The 15,149-nt window shown below is 43.6% G+C and overlaps 1 protein-coding gene across 2 annotated transcripts in view; it reads right to left on the bottom strand.

Moving 5' to 3' along the window:
* ANKH (ANKH inorganic pyrophosphate transport regulator) overlaps positions 1-15,149 on the bottom strand; it is a 179,985-nt gene that overhangs the window by 42,081 nt on the left and 122,755 nt on the right. For both annotated transcript variants that reach the window (XM_025181659.2, XM_006117083.4), the window contains exon 9: positions 9,189-9,284. In XM_025181659.2, coding sequence (XP_025037444.2) covers positions 9,189-9,284 — 96 coding nt within the window. The remainder of the gene's footprint in view (positions 1-9,188; positions 9,285-15,149) is intronic.

Here is a 15,149-nt window from a genome sequence, read left to right as displayed (position 1 = left end):
GTAAAGCTGTCATCCAGTTACAGGTACAGGCGAACCCCAACTTACGACCACTTGACATACAACCCCCCGCATTTACGACTGCCTTATTCCAGTTGCTGCTTTCCCCCGGCACAGCCCCGCGCCAGCTCTGGGAGCATTGCGCCTTGCCCTCTTTCCCTGGCACAGCCACCAGCCAGCTCTGGGAGCAGTGCGCCTTGCCCTCTTCCCCCCGCATAACCCCCAGCTGGCTCTGGGAGCAGCGCACCTTGCTGTCTTTCCATGGCACAGCCTCCAGCCGGCTCTGGGAGCAGTTCACACTGCTGTCTGGGAGCTGCTCGCGCTGCAGACTACAACAACTCCCAGGAGGCAAAAAGTGGGCCAGGAAAAGAACCCCCATTATCATCATTGTGCCTATGGGAAAAAAGGGTTCGACTGAGGACGGTTCTCCAGGAACCAATTAGGCTGTAAGTGCGGGGGTCACCTGTATTAGGTCTACATCAGTGTTCTCTTTAATCTTTTCCATCCATGTGCAGAAGTCTTCCACCTTAGTGTGGAATAATTTTTTATGTGCATCAAGACATGTGCAAGTGTAGAAACAAAACTTAGTTATTCTAATTAGCTGGGTGCTATTCTAATTAGCTGGGTGGCATCTGAATTTCTCCTGAGCAGTTGCATAAGTGTCCAGCTTACAGGGAACACTGGTGTACACAGCAATATTTTAAAGAAAATATGCTTTGAAAAGACACCCTATATTTGGTATGGATGTGTTCCAACTCCAGTCTTGAATTCACACCAGTAAAAATAAAATCAGAATCTGGTCTACAATACCTGTAGATATGAATAGTGGCTTTGCCTGTGGTCGGTAAAGTCCTTCCTACTGACATTCCTTACTACTTACGGAGTTAATGTCTATAATGCACTTTGCAATTCGTAGCTCAGAGGAACCACTGAAGTATAAAGTTATTTCTGTAATAAATGTCTTCTGTTTTCAGTCACAAGAGTGAGAGATGCTTGTATCTGCCGTGAGACCCAGAGACACTCATTTACAATCTTGGAGTAAACAGACACATGTACAGAATAGACAGACAATATTTGCCTGGCTTACTAGGTGTTATGAAGGTAAACAAAGGTTTTCAAAGTGCTTGGGAGCCCAAAAGCAAAGTTCCTCTCATTTTGAGAGACTGAAGACTTTTCTACTTGGCCGTATAATTCAGTCTTTGAAAAGACACCCTAGTTCATATTAACTTAGTCCTCTTCAAATACTAAAGCTTTATTTTCTCCTACAAAAAAAAAAAAAAAAAAAAAAAAGAGGGGGTACTCTTAATTCAAGTTAGCAGAGTCAAAGTAAAATCCTAGTAAAAACTACAAACTGCCTTACTTTCCCAAAGATTTTAATCTCAACTCAGCTAATTTTTTTTGTAGTGAAGACACAACTTTAATAGTTGAGCTGATAGTCTGGCACCCCTTAATAGCAGAGTGTGTGAACATGTCACCCAGCGTTATTGTCCAGACAGAAGTTACTAGCCAGAGAATGTTTCCAGTACACTGCTGGACATACAATTGTCCTGTGCTGCTACAATTCCACTCTCTAAACATTGCAAAGGAACATCAGCTCCATTCCACTATAAAAAAAGTAAACAGGCAGGGGGAGGCTCATGTAGGAATCCAATAGACTCTTTCACCTTTAATTCGGCATAGTAGCAGAGCAAGTGTGAACCTATGGGATAACAAACACTACCTAACTCCTAAATGCTAACTCCAATAAAAACATTGAATTCAAGATGGAAATTCATTGTCAAAAATTATTAATATAGAGTTGATTGACTGCATCTACTTATTAATGCAGAGAGGAGAAGGTGGCTGGAAATGTTGTCAGGGGGCTATATGACGGGTGGAGGTGAAACACCAATTGTTTTTCAAGTGCTTAAATAACTATAACCTACAATGAATAATAACAATAAAAAAACTATTCCAGAGTCATTTTAGAACTTTCATTATAATCTGTGCCAGACAGTGATCTCTTAGGCAGATATAGACTGTAAAATGGTGACGGATTCACAACTTAAAAGTATTAATCACATGCATGAACCCTTTCATTAATCTTATCAAAGAAAAGTAAAAAACATAAAAGCAAAACTGAAATAGTTCCAAGACAAACATAAAAATTAGTGCACAGTTTGAATTGTCTGTCCTCCCAAACTAGCCATTAAATCTTGCCAACGTACAGAAAGGAAAGAAAATCAAGTGGCAATTCCTAACACGAGAGTTGTTTCTTACACAAGGTTAGCCAATTAATTATAATATATAGCAGGGGTCGGCAACCTATTGGCTCCTGAGCCAAATATGGTTCACTAGGGAGCCAGATATGGCTCTTCTAGAGCCCCAACTCACTTACCCTAATTCCCCCCCAGCAGGGAGCCAGCACAGGTGCTATAGCCTTACGGTCCCTCCGCAATATTGGAATACCAGTGCGAGCTTCCTGTGGGGAGAAAGGGGGTGGGTGAAGGAAGCCCCAAGCTTCCCCACCAGAGCCAGTGTGTGGAAAACAGAGTGAAAAATGGCTCTGTGAACCACCCTTTTCCTTCCCCTCGTGTGCGGGAAACTAGTAACCAAAAATGGCTCCATATGCCCTGCCATTTTCTTTCCCCCAGAAACACTTCCTGCAGGCTTCCCCTGAGAATGGGAGCAGCAGGAGGCATGTTACATACAGGAAAACAAGTGCCCCCTGCCCCAACCCTCATGCCCAGACCCCGCACCTCCCCTCACTCATCCCCCTCCACCAGACACTGCCCCCAGTCCGCTCCCGTCTCCTTCCTCCTGGACAGACAGTTGTTAGGATTGAAAGCAATTTAACACAGCCTACTCTCAGTCTGCTCCCGCCCCCTCTCATGCCAGACCTCATACCCTCTTACAGCCCACCTCCCACCCTGCAGATCTCTTGCACCCCCATCCCTATCCCATTCACTGGCAGCCCTGTCCTGCACATTTAACTCCTCATTTTTGGCCCCACCCCAGAGCCTAGGGAGGCCCTCAACATCCACCAATCCTGGAACCCCGGAAGAGTAAATCTGGCCTGAGCCCTTGAACTTTAGTCCTCCCCCACTAGGGGGCTGAAGAGTCAGGGGAGTGAGTGCTGGGGGCCACATCAGTGAAGGTTGGAAGTTTTGGAGGTTTTGTTTTGTTTTTTTTGCTTCTCACTTGTGTAGTCCCCGACTGATTTTTCTGTGGGTCAGTGGTGCCGACCCAAAAAATGTTCCCCACCCTGGCCATAAAGAAAGACAATGCTGAAACCTTTTGTGTTAGACATAATATTTTATTTTATTTAAAAATTAAGCCTGGCCAACAAGCCCGCAATTGGGGCCCAGCCCCATCTGGCCACAGCATCATAACACTCCTGCACCCCCCCTCCCCCAAACCTGAGCCCATCATACAACTAAACCCCTTGTCCTGAGCTCCTCTGACCTCCACATCCCCAAACTCCTGCACCCCCACTACATCCCCAGAGTCCTGCACCCCCACATCCCAAGTCCTCTGCCATAACACTCCTATTCTCCTACACACCCCAATTCCCTGCCCTGAGTCCATCATACACTTGAACCCCCTGCCCTGAGCCCTCATACACTCCAACTCGGACTCCTGCACCCCCACATCCCCAGTCCCTGCTGTAAGATTGACAGAAGACAGCCTGAATGCTTGCATGAAGTTGGATTTGACCAGTTATGATGTAAACTTCAAAGAAATGTGCAAAAACATTCAGCTTAATTATCCTCTTACACACCCAGCTCACTTATAAACAGAACTGCTGTTGAGTCCACAGCCACATAATGTGCCAGCTGGAGAGGAGGAAAATGCAAAGCAAGACTGAATTAACTTCTATGACAACACTGTTTTTTTTCTACAGCTCAAGCTGTTTCTAACAAAACAGAGTTTAAAGCCATGAGGACCTCACAGTTCTCTTGGCATCCATTCTGCCAGATTAAGCCAGAAAGGTACACAGTGCACCACCCTGAGATATCGTAACACAAGCTTCTAACACTTTACATGGAAGTGAACTGTGGTGACAAAAGGTACAACTAAGCACCTGAAATCAGGACCTTTTCTTAAGGGTTTGGACAGGGGTGACTGGTACCTTTGGGAGGTGGGGCAAAGGGCTGCTCAAAGGGGCATGAAAGGGACATATGGAGGGGCATCCCAGTTAACAATTAGATTGTTGTCAGGAGCACTATTCTTCATTCCTACTGTAAGCACAGAGGGCCTATTTTGCTGTCAGGTACAGCAAACTCACTGACTTGCCTACCACTGGAACATGCGTACCTGGGGGCAGAGTTGGGCCCTAAAGATGTGGTGAAGAGCAGCAAAAGATCAAGTCAGTTAGCTTCTGCCTTCTAAAACAAACCCTCTTCCCTTTGAATGCAAATAGTAATGCACCAAAAGAAAATTACACTAAATTGGAAAGCCTAAAAGCTAAGATAAAGATGATCAAACACAAAAGCGGCGAGGAGTCCTGTGGCACCTTATAGACTAACTGAAGTGTAGGAGCATAAGCTTTCGTGGGCAAAGACCCACTTCGTCAGGTGCTGCGTACCTACATGCATCTGACGAAGTGGGTCTTTGCCCATGAAAGCTTATGCTCCTACACTTCAGTTACTCTTTAAGGTGCCACAGGACTCCTCGCCGCTTTTGCAGATTCAGACTAACACGGCTACCCCTCTGATACATGATCAAACACAGTTAGTCATGGCTCAGGTGCCAACAGATCATACTATTGAGGGCTAGCGTAACTTAGACTGCAGGTTCTGCTCCTTTCTTTGTATCAGCTACACAATAAAAGCCTATGTTAGTTAGGAATGAGATCCCTTAGGAAATGGTGGTATGATTTAGAAAAAAAATAGAACAAGGGATCGGCCCTGTTCTCAAGCTACCTCTGAGAAATCCGAATCTCTGGTGAATGTTTCAGACTCTAGAGAAGCCACTACTGTTCTGAGAAAAGTTCTTGTTTAGTATCAGTTTACTCATTCAATTTTAATAGCTGGCTCCTTACAGTGGTTGTGTCAAGTTTTCCAAGCACAGAACTAGGATGAGAAATAGAGTTCTTGCAGGCTACCCTAAAATGAGAGGACAAGAAAGCTTTACAAAGAAGAAGTACAACATTTTAGTACTTTTAAGAAGACTTCATTATAAGTCCTGTATTGCAAATACCTGATCCTGGAACAGATCTTTCCTAAAATAAGGGATGTGTGAAATGAATGCACCAGGCTTTGCAGTTGAGTTTCAACTGAGCTTAGGTTATATGTGGAAAATGAGCATGGTGGTCTAGGTCTAGAATCCCCTCAAACAGAGCAGAAACAGACGAGAGGCCAAGGCCTGAAACAGGGGAGCTACAGACCAAGGCGTATCCAATGCCATCAATTTAAAATTCCTTGTTGCTAACATCAGCAAGCCTCTGAATGGCTTAGATGCACTAAAAAAAAAAGTCCTTAGGCTAACTGTTTCCCTCTTTGCTCACCCATCCCTTTGATATTAAATACCTGAGTTTCAATGGCCTATCAGACACACAAGCTCTAAAAATAGGACTACGGGGAGGGAGCTGCAGCTGGCTCTTAATCAGAGGTCTCATTAATCTGATTAATCAGACAGGTTCTTATTTATGGCAAATCCAACAGCTGTTCCCTATCTATTTCTGTTCTCTGCAGCCTTTAAATGAAAGTGCTTGTCAAACAAAACCTTGTAATGAAATCTGTATAAATGCCCAGACATCTTCTGCTACACAATATTACTAATTACAGTTTCACTGTATAAAGTGGCTTTAAACGAATCCCAGCACCAAATCTGTATCAGGATGCTCTGCCTCAGGCTGTCAGTGTTGATATCACCAAAGCACTGGTTTAGCAGTGAGGGAAAGGCTCTTGCCATTTCCTCACTCCCACAACTGGACACATGGTCCATCACTGAAACTGGGGATGCCCCAGGGCACTCTGTTGGAACCTGCTTTATTACAGGGTTACCATATCCATCTCCCTTGTCTGATGGGTTCCTTTCCAAACCAAACCAAACCAAACCAGAGAAAGACTCATTCAGGTAGACGGATCTGTGTTCAGCCAGCCTGGAAAGAACTGTTCCCCCTCTTCCTCCATGTTTGTGCACTATGGAAACATGCCGCACAACCATGGGCAGTCCTCTCATTAGCCTCAATATATTGCAGTATGGCTGGTCCAGGGGAACAGAGCAGTTACCAATGGTGATGGAAACAGCTCTTCCTCAGATACTGAAACAGCTACTTGGAGCGGTTTGAAATGGCTGCAGCATTATGCAAATTTGGAGCTCAACACTACAAATACTTAAATCAATATAATTAAAATACATTTCCTCATGTTAAGTCACATTAAAGTCCTATGTGCATGTTTTCAGAATCAGGCCATTGAACTGAATCAGGCTTGTAAGGTGGCTTTCTCTATAGTTTAGCCCCAATTGACAGACTCTCTCAAGAAATAGCTCACCAGACAAGAGAGACTAACTTGGACATGCATTCCACTAATGGTTCTACTTTTTAGTTGGGTTTATTAGTGAATATTAGGGATGTTAGTGGGTAATAGAACAGTTGAGTAACCACATGAATTCTTATCACTTACTCCACTATTCTATGGTCCCTGGGGGCGGGACTGGCAGCCAGTGTATTCTGAGCCCACTCCTGGGGAGCCCCCTGTCACCCCAGGCAGCTGCCTCTGTATCAGAGGCAGCAGCACAGGGAGCCAGTTTTAAAATCAGCTCCCTGCGCAGACCGGCTGCCTGCTGCCCCTCACTGATAGAGGCAGCAGCGTGAGGTGGCAGCAGCCCCTGTCCGTGGGGGTCTGAGCTCTCCACAGCAGGAGGCTGCTGGAGAGTGGAGAAGGCTGTGGCAAAGCAGCCTTTGTCCATGGTGGTCTGGGTTGGCGCAGAGAGAGGCTGGTGTGGCAGCATTCCCTGTCCACTGATAGAGGCAGCAGGGAGGAGGGAGATGCGAGTAGTTGAGAGGATTAACTGAGAAGCTTAGGCTTACCAGTTAATCATAGACTTGTCTACTTGTTTACGTCCCTAGTGAATATCCTAGGTTACATTGCACAAATAAAAATGGCCAAAAACCCCCAAAAAACAATGGTGCGACAGGGTGTGGTCACAGAAAACCCCCTTGGGGCTGCTTGCTGGTGTGCTGATAAAGCAGGGCTGGGCAATATGTGGCTCTGGGGCCAGATCCAGCCCGCCTGACACTTTGCTCCTGCCCATGGACTGCATCTGGCTGCTTTCTATCCTGCTCTCCGTGCCACTGAATTTCCACGAGGTGGTGCAGGCAGCAGGGTCCTATTTAAATGGCTCCCAGCTCCCATCACAATGCTACCCTGGCAGGCACTGGAGCTGCAGCAACCTGGGCAACTAGTTCCCTTCCACCCCAGGCCCCCGCCTTCGCGGGCGAGGGGAGCCAGCTCGTAACCATGTAGCAAAATTCATTAAGAGGCTCCCCTGCAAAAATGATTGCCCGCCCATGATCAAGCCACTGACACCTGCCTTCTTGCTCTGTGGGGTGCCTCACCACCTTCTCCTGCTGGGCCAGATCTCCTGGTCTCTGCTATAGTCAGAAACTACAAACTCATGCTAGCACAGATGAATATACAGAGAGAGATGGCTGACTGGTACCATTTTTACTGCTGTCCATGTACCTTTGTGCTAAATTTTGAAAACTGTTTCTATCTGTAGTTTTGCAGTTGCAGTTGTGCAGTTCTTAGTGTGCACAACAATTAGCAGCCTTCAACAGTACGATTCTGACAACGAAACAACTTGATTATTTTGGGCACAAATCACTTGCATCTAAAAATCAGATTTAAAAAATCCTGTGGTACTATAAAAAATAAAGTTGTATAGTTTAAGAAGTACTCACTGTTAATGAAACCAAGAAATAGAAAGCTTAAAGCAGAACTTGAATGGAAATGCAGATTAATAAGGGAAAAGAGATACAATGAAAAATAGCCTTCATGCACCATCTTTTCCAATATGCAGGGTTTGAGTTCTAAATGATGAACAAAGGGAACTTGCCGTTCTTTTATCTTTCATTGCACATCAAAGATAGAGTAGCTAAATATATTAATAAGGGTAAATGAGTTATTCTGCCATGGTGAGTTCACATCGCAGACACAGCTACTAGAGAGACTCAAGAATTTGAATGTTGGTCTTATTTAAGTTAAACTATGAGTGCAGAGCGTCAACTGGTTTTTTCACCCTTCAACCTAGGTGAACGAGCAGCTAATCATTGACCTCCGGAAGAAATCCAGAATTCCTTGCCCTTTATCTCTACAGACTTATTTTAAAAGATAAAATTTGTAAGTGCTACAATGGTGCCTATAAAACAGTGGTTCCCAACATTTTTTTATACTGTGGACTGGTAAACTCATTCAAGAATTGTTGGTGGACCAGCACTGAAATATTCGTGACTTCGTTATGGTAATTAATTTATTTGCATATTGCCTATTCATTATCAGGCAAATCAAAGAAGGGGGAGACACGATGGTTAACAAGAATCTGAAAAACTGCTGCAAACACACATTTAAAAAAAAACAATAAAATAATTGCTAATACTTGTTAAAGAGTATTTTCCAGTCCAGACCTTTTGCCTCACTTGGACCAGAATTAAAGAGGCAGTAGTTAACAGGTCTGACAGTAGTGACACATTTTGCACATTCATATTTTCTGTGCACTTAATAATGCAAAATAATGGGTGTACCTATTGGCTGGGAGCAGCAAGAAGCCATGGGGAGGCTCTCACTGAGCAGGGGGGAGGAAAACGGGCTTGCAGGGGCAGGTGCAGTCTACACGGCACTTGTCTCCGCCAGTCAGGGTAGCTGCGCTCCACGCAGCTCTGCCAGCCCGGCCTTGTAGCAGCCGCTGGAGTTAGAACGAGGTCTATGATGAGAGTTCCCCCAGTAGGGACAGCCTCACAACTGTCCTGGATCCAGTCGCAGCACATCTGGCTGCCCGCGGCCCCAATTACCCTGGTGCTACATTGATAAGTGGGTGGGAAGGGAATTCCCTAGCGAACCCTTCATAGGCACAGAGAGTAATGGCTTCATAGGCACAGAGAGTAATGCTTCGAGTATGCTGATGACATTCTGGTAATGTGAATTTGCAGCTTCATACACGTGTAGTAACTTTTTGCTTTAGACAGCTGATGAATGACTCCTTACCGTTAACGACAGAGCCATGCAGACAAAAGTGAACTTCTTGATATGTGTTGCTGTGACCGTGCTGCTGGTATTCACCAGTTTGTTGCTCGGGTTATTCTAGGGTGAGAGAAAGAAAGAGATAACAAGTATTAAGTTGGCTCCAGACTGCTGTGGAACTGACAGCATCAGGGTCATAACAGATCTGACTGTGTGCATAGTTCTTACTTTAAAAAAAAATATTTAGCTTCCAAATAAGACACTTGCATAAGCCACAGAATATTTTTCCATGTGAAATGATAATCAAATGCTCTCTCATACTCTTTACTAATTGCTTCAGTCTGCCAAACAGTAATGCTCTTTTAAAAGCATTGGTGATTCTCCCTAAAGGATACTGGTTTGGTGTTAGGAACTTTAAGCAAAGATAGCCAAGGACACTATCACAGCCAGGAAAAATTTCCCCTTCCTTCTGATCAACACAAAGTCACAAGCATATATACAGCAATACAACCACCCCTAACTTAATACAGATTCAATTAGCCAGGGAGAGGTTAATGTAAACAAAGATCTAAGAACACCTGGCTCTACTAATTAAGTCTAATGAACTATATGTAAGCAGAACAGTTCCATCTTTCATCTTGCACACAGGTTCTGCACTCACATCACAGTGGCAGGTGTGTTTTAAAAAAAGAAACCCCTCAAAGCATCCAAAACCAACAAATGAAATGAAAGGTTTCATACTATTGCATGGGAACCATAAATTAAATTAGGGGCAACCAAAGGCCTAGGAGCTGGATGTGGCCCCTTGCTTGCCTGGATCGAGCCCCTGAGGCTCAGGAGTCCCCCAGCATTGGGGAGCCTGTGCTGCCCCCCCTTTGCCACACGGCTGGAGCACACAAAATCTACAAGGCTGGGTCCCCCGAGGCTCTAGTGTGTGAGGGGAATGTGGGGAGTGTCTTTCTCCTACTCAGTCAGGGGGCATGTCAGTTGGGGGTGTGTGTGTGTGTGTTAAACTTCTCACTTGTGTGCAGCCCCGGACTGATTCCTCTGTGGGTCAGTGACCCCCCAACCCAAAAAAGGTTCCCCATCCCTGAATTAAATAAATGAGTTATGATAGGAGAGCACAGAAACTGAGAAGCAGAGCATTTCTAGAACAGTGGCTGCAGAATCATTTCTTGGAGTGACTATTTGGCCGCTTTAGATACATGGGTAGGCACCAGAAGAGATGAAGAACTCTGCTGCAGAACATTTATTTAGTCTGGATGTAGTTTTTCAAAGTGATTACATAACTTATGGAACCTGATTCTGCATTGGGATGATCAAGTTGCACTTTGGTGCCCAAATACAAATTGGAAATATGTACAAAACCACTTCTAACGACCAATGGAACTTGTTTGTGCCCAACACTTCTAATTGATTTTGAAAGAGAGCTAGACAAATGAAAGAGTGCAATAGTATGATAGCTTTGCTGTGGATGGTCAGAGGCTGAACACAGCTAACTTGAGCCTTATTTCTAACTTATGTTTCATGTTCCTCAAAGTGCATGCTTTGGCATTTCAGTTGGCTACCTGGAAGGATCCAGAAGGAATTCCTTCTCCCACATCCTCAGGTACGCTTCCTCTGAAGCATCAGAGATGACTACAGATGGAGATGAGACACTGGACAGAAAGGGCCAAATCTATGAGGTGGCACAGAGCATTCTCTCTCTCTCTCCCACCCCGCCCCGGATGGTTCTTGCTCACATGTGCAGGGTCTAAATGATCACCACATGTGGGGTCAGGAAAGGATTTCCTGCCAGGTCAGATTGACAGTGGACTTGGGTTTTTTTTTCACCTTTCTCTCTACAGTGTGGGCCACTGGCCAGGATTTTCTGGATAGATCTCACTTAATATTTTTCCTGACATTTCAAGGACCATGATCCCTTCTCTTCTCTGACTGTGACACAACAGTCTAGGCTCCATCTTGATTATGACAAAAGACTGGTTGCATGCATGCATGCATAGCAGCTGCAACCCATTTGAAAGGTCTGAAAATTACAGGTGAGGTTTTGGAAGAATTTTGAAAAAGAGGTTCTGGCTGGATTCATTTGAGAAACCTTTATCTTAAGAAACAATAGCTCCCAAAAGGTGAAAGAATATGAGCAGAATATACAACAATTATTTTTCTTGGCCCCCTGAAGTGTGCGTGTACATATTATATAGCAAATCCTTCTCCCCCCAGAAACAATAGCTTAGACATTCATCACCAGAAAACAGATTAAAAAAAAAAAAAAGAATGGATCCTCTATATCCAGCCTGAATCACGATACATTGCTCTTCAAATATGTAATTTCAAATCTAAATTGACTTTGCAATTAGATCATACCTGGTTAATTCCTATTCTAACTTTCCAGAACTTGTCCTTCTGGATACCACCAGCTGACTGTGATTAATCATATAGTCTTCACCTTGAACTGTTGACTCTCAGTGTTACCAAATACCAAATGAGTGCTAAAGACTAGGGACGTTAAATATTGGTTAATTGAATATTGAGTAACCTCATGAATTCTTATTGGTTAGTCGACTATTCTATAGTCCCCAGGGGGTGGTGCTGGCAGCAGCGTGGGGTACCGGGGAGAACTAGTCTGCAAGGGGAGCCAGTTTAAAAAAACAGCTCCTCTTACAGACAGGCTGCTTGTTGCCCTGTACTGCTGTCTCTGATAAAGAGACAGCAGTGCAGGGTTGCAGCAACCCCATGTCTGGGGGGCGGGACCTGAGCTCCCAGACCCAGCGCAAATCAGAACTGAGCTGGGCTACCTGCCCACCCAGCTCCTAATACTTTAAATGCAGAGCCCCAGCAGGGGTAAGTCAGGCATGGGCCAGAGCTGAACTGGGCTGCAGGCCAGCCTGTGTCTGTGTGCACGCATCAGTCAAAAGCTTATAGGTTAATCAACTACACTATTACATCCCTGTTACAGACCCATAAAAATGTAGGACTAGAAAGAATCTTGAGTCCAGCACCTCATACTAAGACAGGACCAAATGAATTTAGAGCATCACTGTCAGGTGTTTGTCTAACCTCTTCATGAAAACCATCCGTGATAAGGATTTCACAATCTTCCTCAATACTCAATTGCAGAACTTGAGTACCCATATAGTTAGAAAATTTTTCCTAATACAGTAAACTTCTGATAATCCAGCACCTTTAGGACCCAGAGGGTGACGGATTATCAGATATGCCGGACTATTGGAAGTGGGGGCTATGAAGGGGGTGGGGTGGGTGGGGGGTTCCACCCCAGACCCCTCATAGCCCCCCCCCCTTCCGATAGTCCGGCTCTGCCCCAGGTGTCTCCGATTAAGCCGCTGCTGGTCAGTTTCAGCAGCAGCTGAATTGGGGACTCCTGCAGCAGAGCAGCTGGGGTGCTGCCGGGTTGGTCCCATAGCACCGCCCCTCGGCGCCACAGGACCAACCCGGCAGCACCCCAGCTGCTCTGCCCTCAGCTTCCCCGATTCAGCTGCTGGTCAGTTTTAGCAGCGGCTGAATTGGGGAAGCTGGGCGCAGAGCAGCTCCAATTGTCCGGCTGCCCGGAGCACTTCCGGGTTCCTGATGGTGCCGGATCATCAGGAGTACCGGAGGACTGGATGCTGGACCAATGGAGTTTTACTGTATGTAACCAGTCTCCTTTGCTGCTGATTAAGCCTTTTACATCTTGTCTTACCCTAGGTGGACATGGAGACCAACTGATTGCTTTTCTCTCTGTAGCAAACCTTAACATATTTAAACACTTATCAGGCCCCATTCAATCTTCTCCTCTCAAAACTAAATATGCACAGGTTTTTAAACCATTTTTTACAGGGTGAGCTTTCTAAATTTTTAAATAATTTTTGTTGCTCTCCTCTGGATTCTCACCAATTTGTTCACATCTTTCTAAGAGGTATAACTGGACACTATATTCCAACTGAGGCCTCACCAGTTCTGAGTACAATGAAAGGATTATCTTCTTAACTTTACAAGGAATGCTCATGTCATCCATGGATTATATTTTTGGCTTTATTGCAACAACACTACATTAACAACTCCTTCAATTTTGATCCACAGTAAACTCCAGATTCTTTCTTGCAGTTACTCCCCATTCCCTTCCTGTATGTTTGATTTTTCCTTCCTAAGTGTTACACTTTGCATCTGTCTTTCCTGAATTTAATCTTGTTAATTTCAGAGCAATTCTCCAATTTGTCAAGGTCCTTTTGCATTCTAACCTTGTCCTCCAAAATACAAATTATAACTCCTCCCAGCTTGGTGAGTTACCTGTAAATTGTATAAACATATTTTCCATTTCACCTACATCTGTTCAATTAAATTAAATAATGAAATTATTGAATGGTGAAGGTTTTTTTGGTTTTGTTTTTTTAAAGAAACTGAAAACTCGCTATTGTCCAAATTCTGGTTTCACTACAGTCAATAGCAAACCTCTTATCAAGTTTAGTGGATTGGGACAAAAGGAATTCAGGAGTGTATAAGCAACTGGGGAATGGAGAGTTTGGATATCTGATTTTGAATGTTACAGAACACAGTTATCCATTATCATGTAAATTAAGTGTTGGGGAAGGTATATAGTCTTTTTACCAACACCAAGTCAGAGCATATTATAATTCAGACTAAAATACCAAGTTGTTGGGTTTTTTGTTATTCTGTTTTGTTCTTCAAATATATTCCAGGAGCATTCATGGAGTCCTCATGTAAGTTGCTGAATGCCAATGAAAATTCTTATTCAATTAAGTCCATAATATACGGAATGCCTGCTTGTCTTAGCCTATGAAGTAACCTTTGCTTAACATTTAATATGAGCAAATTAAGCTAATCCAAACTGCAGAAATAATGTCGTGTCAAGAGAACAGCCTAACTTTGAAGATGAGGCAGTCCTTCATCAGAGAAATAGCTAAATTAAGTATTATTAAATAGCTACCACTGAAGTTTTCAAAAAAATTACAAATACTGCATTTATTTATATTCAAGACAAACAAAAAACATCCAGAACCTTAAACCCAGGAAACTGGTTAAAACGAGAGGTAAGACAAATACCTGATATAACAGAAAGATATAATTAATATTAATTTACAGTTTAGGATTTTCTAAGATGTTAAAACAAAATTATGTATCTATAACAAAATTACAGATACAAAAATAAAATTAGAGGTCCAAAAATATATCAGTCACCTAATTCAAAAAGACCTGAGTATATGGAATTGGATTTGACTTCTGGAAGTGGCAACATTTATAGAGGATACAAAATCTCTTAAGAGTTAAGTTCAAAGCTGATTGTGAAGAATTACAAAGGGATCTCACAAAATTGGGTAACTGGATGGAAAAAAATGCAGATGAAATTCAGTGTTGATAAGTACAAAGTAAAGCACACTGGAAAATAATCCAAACTAGACAGATAAAATAATAGGGTTTAAATTAGTTGCTATCACTCAAGAAAAAGATTTTGGAGTCATTGTGGATCGTTCACTGAAAATATCCACACTGTGCAGTGGTAGTCAAAACAATTGCCAGAATGTTGGATACCATTAGGAAAGGGAGAGATTATAAAATATCAATGCCATTATATAAATCCATGGGATCACCCACACCTTGAATACTGCATATAGTTCTGGTCATCCCATCTCAAAAAAGATGTTGGAGACGAGGTCTACATTAGGGGGCGTATTAAGATATGCACCTCTATCTGAGTGAATAGCATATCTGGAGTCAACACAATTTAGTTTGAATTTCCATGGTGTTCCCACTGTGGGAGGTTGACAGGAGAAACTCCTTCATCAACTTCCCTTCTTCCTCATGACACAGAGTACTGGAGTCCACAGGGGAACAATTAGTGGTCATTTGAGCAGGTCCTTACTAAACCCACTAAAATCGAACCCTGGGAGATTGATCTCCGCAGTGCTGCTCTCCTGGTAATTGGAAACAAAGCCTTAGACTTGGAAAAGGAGCCGGAACAAGTAACAAAAA

Source organism: Pelodiscus sinensis, chromosome 2 (assembly GCF_049634645.1).
Source record: "Pelodiscus sinensis isolate JC-2024 chromosome 2, ASM4963464v1, whole genome shotgun sequence".
NCBI lineage: Eukaryota > Metazoa > Chordata > Testudines > Trionychidae > Pelodiscus > Pelodiscus sinensis.
The sequence above is the reverse complement of the archived record's forward strand: the minus strand, read 5'-3'. Positions and strand labels throughout refer to the sequence as shown.